Raw genomic sequence first — 13,289 nt, 5'->3', positions numbered from 1 at the left:
CACTCCCTCCCAGAGCCTGCACCTCACCCTGTTCCCCAGCCCGGAGCCTGCACCAAGCACCCAAACTCTATTCCAGAGCCTACATCCCAGAGCCCAACCTCTCAACTGTCCTATACCCCAATCCCCTGCCCCAACCCAGGGCCTGCATCCCAGACCTCCTCCCCCAACCCAAACTCCCTCGCAGAGCCTTACGCAGGTGTGGGGCAGAGTTTGGGGGTGTTGTGGGGGAGCTCTGAGCATTCTGGGCACCACCAAAATTTCTACAAACCTGCCGTCCCTGATACTTGGAGTGGGGGTGAGGCAGTGAATCGGTGGATCCATTTTCAGTATTTTAATTTTTGGTACTGCATTGATTAACTGCTGTGTGCATTAATATAGTGACACCCTGGGTCTTTGAATGAGGTTTTATACTTGGGGGTGGAGGGGTGAGGAGGTGAGCGGCAAGTCAGTGGCTGGAGGGGGGCAAGTCAACCAGGTTCAAAATCTGTCTCTGTTGTCCTTTTTGCTCCTTTTCTCTGGGCTGCAAAGAGGGTTTTCCCAAAGGAAGGTGCTTGCTTGTAACCCCCTAGGCCGTTAGTATGTCTGCTCTTCTCTAGTCAGACCACTTGACAAGTTTGATTATCCTTGGTCTGGCTCCCAGCCACTCTCCAAGGGTTGCAGCTGTCTGGAGGTGCCTGCCTTCCACACCTTCCTCATTCACACCTCATTCATTCAACAGGGCAATTGATTACAAAGTGGGGGCAGATCTTATTTACTTCTAGCAAAAAGACATTTTTCTTTTACCTTAATTGTGCTACCTTATACAAAAATGCATAATGCAGAGATTTATCTACAACTGCATTGATTGACTGCTGTGTGCAGTAATATAGTGAGGGGGGGGAGAGCAGCGAGTTGGGGGCGAGCAGGTGGGCAAAGAGGCGAGCAGTGAGCCAGCAGGGGTTCTAGGGGTGGGCATGGGGTTTCTGGCAATGGAGGGAGAAAGTGAAAGGAGGCAAGTGGTGGGTGGGGGACTGACTAGGAGGGACGCAGCAAGGCAGCGGGGGGCTAGGGGTTGAAGAAGGGTGTGATGATGGGGAGGAGGCAGGTCCTGTTTTACTGCTGTGATCTGGTCACCCTGTGGATGCTGTTTCTCCCCCTCCCCTTTCCTTTTTGGCCCACAGCTGTTTTGGCGAGGTGCCGCTGGGGAAGGAGGGTTTGTTTCCACGGGGTGGGTGGCACTGGGTGTGTGTTTCGGGGTGGGGGTGGGGGCAATTTTATATTCTTGCCTTGGGCTCAAACATAGCTAATTACGGCTCTGACCAGGTCCTAGCATGCCTTTGCTGCAGCAAAATGATGACTTCCGTGGCAAAAATGCCAAATTCTCTGTCGTTGGAAAAAATGCCATGGTCTCTTGGCTACAAAATTGAAGAGTTCACAGGGCCTTTGCTGAAATGGATAGGATAGTTAGCACTTCTTTAGAGCTGTTTCAGACTGCATGTGTATTTAGATAAAAGCAGCAAAGAGTCTTGTGGCACCTTATAGACTAACAGACTATTGGAGCATGAGCTTTCATGGGTGAGTACCCACTTCTACATGCATCCGGCGAAGTGGGTATTCACCCACGAAAGCTCATGCTCCAATACTTCTGTTAGTCTATAAGGTGCCACAGGACTCTTTGCTGCTTTTACAGATCCAGACTAACACAGCTACTCCTCTGATACTTGTATTTAGATAGGCATCACTTAGTTTGTTTTTGATGTGATATCTGCAACCATAAGGGCTAGAAATCCTTTTTTAAGGAGAAGGAAACTGAGACACCCCTCTTCACACACATTACCTTTTAATCTGCCCTTGTAATTATTGCTTACCACCCTGATGGAGGGCTGACTTGAAGTCTGTGGTAGTGGCAACCAGGGAACTACTTTTGGGAAAGTTAATTTGCTGCAGAAAAACGTTGTTCATTTCTTCCTTTCCCAGTCCTCATCTGAAGACATTTCATTTAACTGCTTTTAAAAAGATTATGCAAAACATTAAGATTTAGATTACTGCACTTTTCAGTTGACTTTATAGTATGTGTGAGATATTTGAATAATATACTTACTGTCTGTTATCGTGTTCATATTGGAAAAGTAATACTGTGCATTCTCATGGATTGAATTGAAATCTAGGCTTTTGTGGACTTAAATTTTGACATTCAATATGATTTAACTTAAATAATTAGTGATTGTGCAATACTCTGAAAATGTTAATTAAGCTAGGAAATAGTAACGTTAAAAATACTACAGTAGAAGAACTACAGTGGTGGTAAATATATTAATATTGTAAATAGACATGATTCGTATTTATGTTGAGGCTGATGCATATGTTTGGAATAAATCGAACACCCATGTTTTCAGGTTGCACAAGCGTCTAGCTGAGTGGCTCCCATCGTTACCTGATATTTCACTTTGCCCCAAAAGAAGTTGTCAGTAGGTAACATTATTTACTCAAAGATTTGATCTATATTAACTTTTTGTCTTTTTCTAGGGGAAGATGGTGCAGGAAAAACTAGCTTAATAGGCAGACTTCAAGGAATAGAGGAGTACAAGAAAGGAAGAGGAATGGAATACTTGTACTTAAATGTGCATGATGAAGATAGAGATGGTAAGTGTCAGTTGTCTCTCCTCAGCAGTAAGAAGATTTTTAATTCTAAACTGTATGGGTTACAGGCTAATAATGGGATATGGAGTTTTTAATTTCCTAGGTCACTTGCTCAAATTTAGCCCAGGTCTTTAGTAACACTTACCTTAAAGTGGCAGATTAGTTTATGCGAAATGTGTGTCCAGTTCCCAATAAACGGATAGCTGCATAACAGAAATCATCATGATAGGTACCCTCTATTTAGATTTTCAAGGATAGAATGGTGTTGTGTCTTTAGAATACTTATTATTTGTATTACTATAGCCCCTAGGAGCTCTGGTCAAAGACCAGGACCCCATTAAGCTAGGTGCTATACAAATAGACAACAAAAAGATGGTCTTTGCTCCAAAGAGCTTTCAGTATATGACGAGACAGCAGACCAACAGGAAAGTGTGAGGAAACAATGAGATAGTATTGGCCAGCATGGTACAGAGTAATCTCAGCACATCAGTAGCCTAGTTGTCCAGTATTTTGTAGATATCATAGCAGAAGATAGTTTTAAGGAGATATTTGATGTGGGAAACTGAGGTGGATTTGTGGATATTTATGTGGAACCCCTTCCAAACATGGAACAAAACAGGAAGGTATTTGTTTGGAATGTTCAAAAAAGTGGGTGATGTAGGTTGGCATCATGGGGATAGGAGGCAGGAAGTGACATTTCAGTAGTGAATGAGTGTAGGATGAGGATAGGCTGTGAAGAGCCAAGAAAGTGACCACATGTAGCTTGTGTTTAATGCATTAGTAGGGGGAGCAAGTGGAGGGATGGAAAGGAGTAACATGGTCAAAACAATGGCCTAGGAAGATTATTTTTGCAGCGGCAGTCTGCATGGATGAGTGGAGAAAGATTGCATTTGTCAATTTGAGAGAGAAGAATATTGCAGTAATTGAGGTGTGAGATGAGAACCTGGATGGATAGAAAAGGTCATATCCCCCAGATGTTATGCAGAAAGAAATTGCAGAATTTAGGGGTAACCTGGAAATGAGGATAGAGGATAGGTCCGAGTCGAAGATTACACCCAGGTTACAGTCCTGAGTAACAGGCAGGTGATGTCTACAGTGACTGAGAAAAGAGGTGTGTGTGGTGGGGGGATGAATAATAGCCTGTTTTAGCCATATAGAGTTTGAGCTCATAGCTGGACATCCCTGAGTTGCTGTAAGAAAGGCTGAGATTTTAGTTTGGACAGAAGGAGACGGGTCTGAAGTAGATCTGAGAGTCATCAGCGTAGAGAGAATAGTTAAATTTGTGTTTGTGGATGCGATTACCCAGGGATAAGGTGTAGAGGAAGAAGATACAGGCACCCAAGGTCAGAGCCTTGTGGAATCTCCCTAAAAATTTGAAGGAGGGTTGAGAAGGGTCCTCAAAGGACATACTGAAGGAGTGATTAGAGTGGTGGGAAGAGAACCAGAAGAGGACAGTCATGGAAGCCAGAGGACAAGCATGGTTGGTAGCATCAAAGGTGGATTAGAGGTCAAGGAGGATAAGAATGGAGTCCTGCCTCTGAGCTTTGAGGAAGAGGTTTTTGTAGACTTTGGTGATGACTGTTTCAATGCAAGAAGCAGGATTGGAGTGGGTCTAGGATGGAATTGGAGGAGAGGAACTACCGACAGCAATTGTAGACCGTGTATTCAATGAATTTAGAGATGAAATGAAGATAGGGCAGTAATTGGAGAGACAAATGTGGTCGGTCAATGGTGGCTTTTTATAGATGAGAGAGACTTATACATGCTTGTATTGTGAGGGGAAAGAGCCAGAGGAGATCAAGAGGTTAAGGTGGGGATGTGAGTTGTTGTGAGGGGGTGGGATGGGGTCACTGGGGGAAGTGGATGGTTTAGAGGAGAGCAGACAAAAACTTGAGTCTGTGTTGGGGGAGGATCATTGTAGGAGGGGAAGGGGAAGATAAGCCGAGGGGAAGGGAAGGTCACACACTTTAACTTTCTCTTGGAAGAAATTGACGAGATCCTGTGCAGGGAGAGGTTTTGAGGAATAAATCAAAGGTGGCAGAAAGGCTGCAGGGATTGTGGGCATGGATTCAATTAAGTTAAAGTAGATCTGTTTTAGCTAGAAAGATGGCAGAAAGGAAGAGAAATTCCTAGTGGATAAAGTCAGACTGTTCCTGGACTTCCTCCAGAGATGTCCTGCATAGCAGGAGCAGACGAAGCAAATGTTGTGGGTGATCCAGAGGGGTTGGCAGGGCAGACCTTGCAATAGGAGAGGGGGGACAAAAGTTAAGCGTGGAAGCATGGAGAGAATACACAACCATATTAATGGGGGAAAAACCGGAAGAGGGGCCTGGGAGCAGATGGAAAAGTCATCAACACTGATGGAATGGAGGTCACAGGCAGTGACAGGTTGAGGGAGTGGGGTGGCTGATGCACAGTGCTGAAAGAAGGTAGGAGATCAGATCGGAGAGGGGGAATTTGGTAACAAATAATAGAAAGCGATCCTTGGTGAAGACAAAGTCCAGTGAAATGTCATTTTTGATGAGTGGGAGCATTGAACCAGGGCTACAGTTTGAATGAAGAGGTAAGTTCAAGAAAATTTGCAGTTAAAGGGTTGGGTTAGGTGGTCATCATGGAAGCTGAAGTCAGGTAGAATAAACAGATTTATTAACTACAAAGATAAAATGTAAGTGATTATAAGTCAAAGCATAACAAGTCAGATTTGGTCAAATTAAATAAAAGTAAAACTCATTCTAAGCTGATCTTAACACTTTCAATGCCCTTACAAACATAGATGCTTCTCACCACAGACTGGCTGGTTACCCTTCAGCCAGGCTCTCCCCTTCGATCAGTACTTCAGTTGCTTGGTGTGGTGTCTGTAAATGTAGGTGGAAGAGAGAGAGAGAGCGTGGCAAATGTCTTTCCTTTTTATCATGTCCTTTCTTCCCTCTTGGGTTTGTGCGCTGCGCCTCCCCCCCCACCCCCCTTCAGAGTCAGGTGAGCATTATTTCATTGCAGTTCCAAACTGACCAAAGGAAGGGGGATGACTCTCTCCAGTGCAGTGGTCCCCAACCTTTTTGGTGGAGCATCCGCCGAAATGCCGCAAAAATTAGCCGGATGCTCCACCACCAGCCAGGACGCGGGCGCATTTAGATGCCCCTGTGGGCGCCATGGCGTCTGTGGGCACCGAGTTGGGGACCCGTGCTTCAGAGTATAACACATTCTTTTGTTGCTGCCTAGGCCAGTGTCCTTTGCTCCTGTGAGGTTGGGCTGGGTTTGTCCAATGCCTGCCCTGCTGAGGTGTGAACTGCCTCTCTGTTCTTGGAGAGTGTTTTACCTGGGTTTGCTTTAAGCCATGGGATACATTTTCAGCCTCATAACTATATACATGAAATTATAACCTATAACTTTACTGTAAAAATTACTAGAACATCACTATAATAACCATGCTCAGTGCATCATGAGCCTTCTGAAGATACCCAATATGACAAATTTTGCCTTGGATACCACACAATCATTTTACAAGGATTAACATGGTGGTGCTGGGTGTTCCGCCGAGGTACAGAGTGTCATAGTCATAGATTACTGTGATCTTTCTAGATATCTCAAGATAAAAGGTGGAGGAGGAGGATGGGTGTAAGATTAAGAGTGGTAGTATGAGAGGCATGGTGGGGAATGAAGTGGATGGGGATGAAGAGAGGGCCAGGATTTGTGTAAATGTCACCAGAGGTCACAAGATTGCAGATGTGGAACTTAGATTTGTGCTAGTAAGAGGAGTGGGGAGCTCAAGGTAGAGAGGAGGAAAGTAGGCAGAAGTGGTGGGGAACTGTAAAAGGATAAGGATAACCACAAAAGTGGGGTTGAGTCACCGGGGAGGAGAGGAGGAAGATGGATGAGGCACAGTGGATAAGTGTTGTGAAGTTTGTGCTTCTGACTATGCTGTATTTACCTGTTATGTGAAAAAACTATACTCTATATTCAATAATGTCAAATCAACACTCTTAATGAGCACTAAAAACAAGATTTTAAAGAAAAGCCTCCCTCATTTTACTGAACCTGAGAACTGTAACTGTTCCAACACTTTTAAATGACTCATTGGGGGGGGAAATGTGTAATTAAAAATAAATGTTTAATATAAACTTAAGAGCGTAAGTATTTTTGAGACGGGATATTTTGTATTTCTTGCAGATTCAGGGGACTAGCTGTAAAGTATCCCTGTCCATTTCTCTTCTCTTTCCCCCTGCAAAAAAAATCAGGTTTCTGTTTCCTGTAATTCCATCTTTTTGCAAGGCCTGGTACTGTTTCTGCCCTTTTGGGCACATCATGCCATGGCATACCCTGTCCCTAGTACTTACGGGTATCATAGAGAAGCCTATGTCTGCACTACAGCCGGGATTAACATCCTAAGATCAATCCACTGGCAGTCGATTTAGCGGGTCTAGTCAAGGCCCACCAAATCGACAGCAGATTGCTCTCCAGTTGACCCCTGTACTCTACCTCGTACAAGAAGAGTAAGGTAAGTTGATGGGAGAGTTTCTCCTGTCAACACCCTGCCATAACTTGACCTAAGGTACATTGACTCCAGCTATGATATTCACGTAGCTGGAGTTGCATAGCATAGGTCGACTTACCGTGGTAGTGTAGACATAGCCAAATAGAGAGAGGCAGAGATGTTAGAGGGAGCCATATTGGATTGTGGCTGCTCAAAGCGGGGATGTAAAAGTGATCCTACAGCCCTGATCTAGCTCAATTCTTAAGGGACAGCTGATAGTTTTGGGCATTGAAGGCCTAAATATTCTATTACTATAATACTTGCTTTACACTAATACTATGAAGACTAACATTAAGTACTTGCAGATGTAAAAAGTTACACAAGTGCCAAGTATTATGTTGAGGTAATGTGTTTTCACCTTCAGGAACTTGCTCTAGGGAAGTTAAGATACATTTAAATAGATTCATAGACTCTAGGACTGGAAGGGACCTTGAGAGGTCATCGAGTCCAGTCCCCTGCCCTCATGGCAGGACCAAATACTGTCTAGACCATCCCTGATACATTTTCTAATTCTATTCTACGTGTTTAACCACCGACAGTTTAAGAACTTTTTTCCTATGTCCAACTAAACCTCCCTTGCTGCAGTTTAAGCCCATTGCTTCTTATTAGTCTAGAGGCTAAGTGGAACAAGTTTTCTCCCTCCTCCTTATGAACACCCTTTTAGATACCTGAAAACTGCCCTTATCATGTCCCTTTCTGTCTTCTCTTTTCCAAACTAACAGACCCAGTTCTTTCAGCCTCCTTCATAGGTCATGTTCTCAAGACCTTAATCATTCTTATTGCTCTTCTCTGACCCTCTCCAGTTTCTCCATTTTCTCTGAAAATGCGTTGCCTTAGAACTGGGACACATACCAGTTGAGGCCTAACCAGCGAGAGTAGAGCGGAAGAACTGACTTCTCATGTCTTGCCTCACAGCCACACCTGCTTAATGCATTCACGATCAATTTGGCTTTTTTTGCAAACAGCATCCCACTGACTCATATTTGCTTGTGGTCCACTATATCCCAGATCCTTTCTCTGCTTGTACTCCTTCTAGACAGTCTCTCCATTTCTGTTATGTGTTGACAATGTTGTCCCTTCCTAAGTGGGAGACTTCTGTATTTCTTTTATTAAACTTCAATCCTGTTCCCTCAGATCTGGAACATTTTCTCTAATTTGTCCAGATCATTTTGAATTATGACCCTGTCTCCAAGCAGTCAGTCCCTTCTCCAGTTTGGTGTATCCGCAAACATTTCAATAAACAGATACTTCTATGCAACATCTAAGTCGTTGATGAAGGTATTGAACAGAGCCGCCCAACAACAGGACCCCTGCGGAAACCCCACTTGTTATACTTTCAGCAGGATTGGGACATTACATAACTACTCTATGAGTATGGTTATCCAGCCAGTTATGCACCCACCTTATAGTAGTCCTATCTAAATTGTATTTGCCTAGTTTATCGATAAGAATATTGTGAGACTGTATCAAATGCCTCACTAAAGTCTAGGTATACCACATCCACTGCTTCTCCCTTATCCACAAGACTTGTTATCCTGTCAAAGAAAGCCATCAGATTGGTTTGACATAATTTGTTCTTTACAAATATCTTCTTTAAAGTATCTCCTCTTTTAAAGTAACCAGTTTGTTGGCTGATAAATTTCAGATATAAGGTACAGTAACTCCTCTCTTAACATCCTCCTGCTTAACGTTGTTTCAAAGTTATGTCACTGCTTCATTAGGGAACATGCTCATTTAAAGTTGTGCAATGCTCCCTTATAATGTTGTGAGATTCTGTGAAAGAGCAGTGACTTTACAAGGGAGCATTGCACAAGTTCCTCTTCTCTGCCTCCTTCTCCTCACTCCCAGTGCTTCCCCTGTCGCCAAACAGCTGTTTGGCAGCACATAGGACCTTTCTGGTAGGGAGGGGGAGGAGTGGGGAAACACTGTGTCTTTCTCCAGAGAGGAGGTGGAGTAGGGGGTGAGAAGAGGCAGGCCTGGAAGGGGCGGGCCTGTAGCATCCCCCAGCAAAGTCGATGCCTGTTCTTCTAGGGAGAAGCTGCCGCTGTGTCCTTGCCTGCAGCGGTCTGTGCCTATGTGGGGTAAGCCAGGGGCACCTCCCAACCACAGTACAGTATATAATGCCTCTTGTCTGCCCCCAAAAAATTTCCTTAGAACCTAACCCCCGCATTTACATTTAATCTTATGGGAAAATTGGATTTGTTTAACATTGTTTCACTTAAAGTTGCATTTTTCAGCAACATAAGTACAACGTTAAGTGAGGAGTTACTGTATGCAAAGATGGTGCATGTTCCTTGGGTTTTACATACCGTGTCATGGAGGCCAGGAGCTAAGAAATCTGATATTAGTAGAACTGTCAACACAATTCTAATATACTAACCATGATCCTATAGACTACATTTTAAAGGGATAATTTACAAGACATAAACTAAAATCTGTATTTTCTACTTTTTATTACAGATCAAACAAGATGTAATGTGTGGATTTTGGATGGTGATCTGTATCATAAAGGTCTCCTTAAATTTGCAATGGAAGCTAACTCTCTAAAGGACACTCTGGTTATGCTGGTCATAGACATGTCTAGGCCTTGGACTGCACGGGATTCCTTACAAAAGTGGGCAAGTGTTGTAAGAGAGCATATTGACAAATTAAAAATGCCTCCTGAAGAAATGAAAGAAATGGAACAAAAATGTGAGTATTTTAAAAAATAGAAACTGCTGAAATTAATACTTTTTTGATCTTTTTAACTTCTGATTCAGACTGTTTTTATTCTTTGGAAATTCAGTAAAGTAACTATTTTGAGTTAGGTTATCTAAACCGTTCTATTAAAGTACCTCCAATGCAAAAGTAATATTTCTCTGTTTAGAAAAACTTTGAATTACAACTTTTATGCTAACTTCTGAAAGCCTTACTCTTCAACGTTTGTGTCTTGCAGTTCTGTTCGACTGCACAGCTAGGTAGATATAAGGCATTGGGCTTAAAAGGCAGCACATAGGCACTGTTTCCACCTTCATCGCTTGGGTAATACTAATTGTATTTGTTCAAAGACCTTGTCTATGCTGGAGAATTTTGAACCAATGTCCCTCTGTTCAGGCTTTCGTGACATAGTAAAAATGCCTGAGCCCTGTCTACATTAACTTTTACACTATTGATAGCACTAATGCTAGTGAGCATCAGCCACTAAGTCCAGTGTTGCAACACCAGGTGGAGCAGTACCTAACTACATTTAAAAATCTAGGCCTAAGTGACATGCTGACAGTGGTACAGGAAGTCTGTGGCAGAGCAGAGATTTGAACCCACATCTCCGAATCCTAGGCTAGGGCCCTAACAGCCAGATCATCCTTTTTAGGTAGAACTGTGCTTTGCTAAAGTGTACAGTACTGCAATAGTTGACACAGTTCTGGAATTGAAACCTTAAGTTAAATGTTAAGACAGTCTGCTTGTTTATATAGTTTGGTTAAATATCTATTGGGGCTTTGTATAAGGATGGATTATCATTGTGAGTCACATTCAATCATTCCTTAAAGGATTTTCTTAAAGGACTGGCTTAGTGGCTGTTTTTTATAGGGGAGCCCAAAACCTGCTCCAGGACCTGGTTTTATTCATTGGGTTGGAAGCATTATTTAGGCAATGTCTCTGCCTCAAGTAAAATAATGCTGGAGTCTTTGCCTGTGGTTGCCTAATAGTGTCCCGTACTTGGTGAATGTCACTGAAAGGCTATAAAGTGTTCCATGTGAAAAATAAATTTTGCCTGCTTTCTTTAGTGCTTGTTTCTTTATTGAGCACATCTGGTTCTTGTGTTTGCTGTCATACATATATACAGGAACTCCTCACTTAACGTTGTAGTTATGTTCCTGAAAAATGCGACTTTGGGCTAATCCAATTTCCCCATAAGAATTAATGTAAATGAGGGGGTTAGGTTTCAGGGAAATGTTTTTCACCAGACAAGACTAAGTTTTTTAAACAAACAATTTAATACTAGTACACAGTGATGATGATTGTGAAGCTTGGTTGAGGTGGAGAAGTCAGAGGGTGGGATATTTCCCAGGGAATGCCTTACTGCTAAATGCCTTACTGCTAAATGAACTAGCAGTTGACTGAGCCCTGAAAGGTTAACTCTCAGAACACTGTACAAGGCAGCAGGAAAGGAGGGAGGGCAGACAGAGATACACACCCTATGTGTGAGAGAGAAAATGTACATTTTCCCTTTTAAGTAGCTGACCCCAGACTTAAGTACACTGCCTTGTTAATTTAGATCAGCTTTCTGAGACCTGAGATGACAGCTACTGCCTAGAAGCTCCCTTCCTCCGTTGTGTGTGGTCCCCCGCCCCCCCCCCCAGTTCTATGGAAGATGGGTTAAGCAGGATTCAGGAGCAGGGGAGACACCCTGACATTAGTCCCCCCGTACAGCAAGCAGGAGTCTCTGGGAGCAGTTCCAAGGCAGAGGGCAGGAGCAGCACATTACATTGGGGGGAGGGACAGCTGCTGCACAGGGAACTTAGGGGAGTAGGGGCTGATAGGGAGCTGCTGGTCCACCATGGTTCCAGCCACCCATCAGCTAACTGCAACAGGCTACTCTTCCTGCAAGCAATGGGTAAAAAGGCGGCTTCCAAACAACATTAGAAGGCAGCATTTCACAACTTTAAATGAGCATGTTCCCTAATTGATCAGCAGCATTAACCAGGACGACTTTAAGTGAGGAGTTCCTGTACATACATGGCTAACTCTAGCCGCATAGCAAAAAGTGAACTAATAAGCCCTGGCCATAGACTAACCTAAGCATATCCTATAGAAGCCCTACCCTCCATCCATGCAAAAGTTGTAAAGGGTTGAGAGAGGGCTCTTGTGGCCCTCCTAAGGTTCTGCTAGAGCAGGGGTTCTCAAACTGGGGGTCGGGACCCCTCAGGGGGTTGGGAGGTTATGTGAGGGGTTGCAAGCTGTCAGCCTCCTCCCCAAACCGCACTTTGCCACCAGCATTTATAATAGTGTTAAATTAAAACCACTTTTTTTATATATTTATAACCAGGGCTCACACTCAGAGACTTGCTTTGTAAAAGGGGTCACCAGTACAAAAGTTTGAGAATCACTGTGCTAGAGGGACAGGAAATGAGCTCTTCTTCTGCAGCCATTGGTTCCATTGCTGAACATTCTAAGAGTACATCTACATTGGGATAAAAGTCCTGTGGCTTGTCCACGTTGGCTGACTCAGGCTTGTGGGGCTTGGGCCGTGGGGCTTAAAAATGGCTGTGTAGACATTTGGGCTTGAGTTAGTGCCTGGACTCTGGGACCTTCCCCTTCTGCCAGGATCCCACAGCTTGGATTCCAGCCCGAACCTGAACATCTACACATCAGTTTTTCAGTCCTGCAACTGAAGCCCAAGTCAGCTGACCCAGGCCAGCTGTGGGTGTTTAATTGCTGTACAGGTGTAGCCTAAGTGTGTGTCATCTCTGCAGCTTTAACTTAAGTAATTAGCACCTGGGTCACCCTAACTCAGGTGTGAGCAACAACACTGAAAAGCCATATTCAAATTACTCTCCTCACTGGTGCTGCATTCATGCATGTGTATCACTGGGACTTCTAGGGGCCATCCCATTGTGCTGCAGTAAGTTGAACTGCGCTGATTCTTTCCCTGGGAGAACTTGCCTGTAACTTCTGGGGACAAAGAGGGAATTGTGGGCAGGCATTTGAGGACTATCAGCACTTGAGTGATTAGGTTGAATCCTCATTGCAAAGTGGGTGGGTTATGAGCTCAAGTGAAAACCTCACTTGGATTTTAGCCTATATTCCCAGATGAGCCAGCTAACCTAGGTTGAAAAAACCACCATATCTGAGTGAGAGGACTTTATATAGACAGGAGGATGGTTTGGGGCAAGACTTGAGTAGGAATCTGACTTTGCATGAAGATATACCCTAAGAACTTCACAGCAGAGCAGCTTTCTTTCAGACTCTCAAACGTCACAAAAGAGTAGGAGAAAAGCTAGCTCATTTTGGAGATGAGACTTGGGAGGCCAAGGAGCCCTTGAAATGCTTTCACACAGAAAAAAGTTACATGCTGGGCTCAAAGTACAATGGTGTAAAGCTTCAGCAAGTTGCTGTTTATAATAAAAAAAAAAAAAAAAAAAAAAATAACTTTCCTGGG

At 43.7% G+C, this 13,289-nt stretch overlaps 1 protein-coding gene across 2 annotated transcripts in view; it reads left to right on the top strand.

Annotated features, from left to right (window-relative positions):
* The window catches only part of DYNC1LI1 (dynein cytoplasmic 1 light intermediate chain 1), a 62,439-nt gene that overhangs the window by 14,135 nt on the left and 35,015 nt on the right, over positions 1-13,289 (top strand). For both annotated transcript variants that reach the window (XM_032784146.2, XM_032784147.2), the window contains 2 exons: positions 2,506-2,622; positions 9,611-9,841. In XM_032784146.2, the coding sequence (XP_032640037.1) occupies positions 2,506-2,622; positions 9,611-9,841 (348 nt within the window). The remainder of the gene's footprint in view (positions 1-2,505; positions 2,623-9,610; positions 9,842-13,289) is intronic.

Source organism: Chelonoidis abingdonii, chromosome 2, assembly GCF_003597395.2.
Source record: "Chelonoidis abingdonii isolate Lonesome George chromosome 2, CheloAbing_2.0, whole genome shotgun sequence".
NCBI lineage: Eukaryota > Metazoa > Chordata > Testudines > Testudinidae > Chelonoidis > Chelonoidis abingdonii.
The sequence above is the reverse complement of the archived record's forward strand: the minus strand, read 5'-3'. Positions and strand labels throughout refer to the sequence as shown.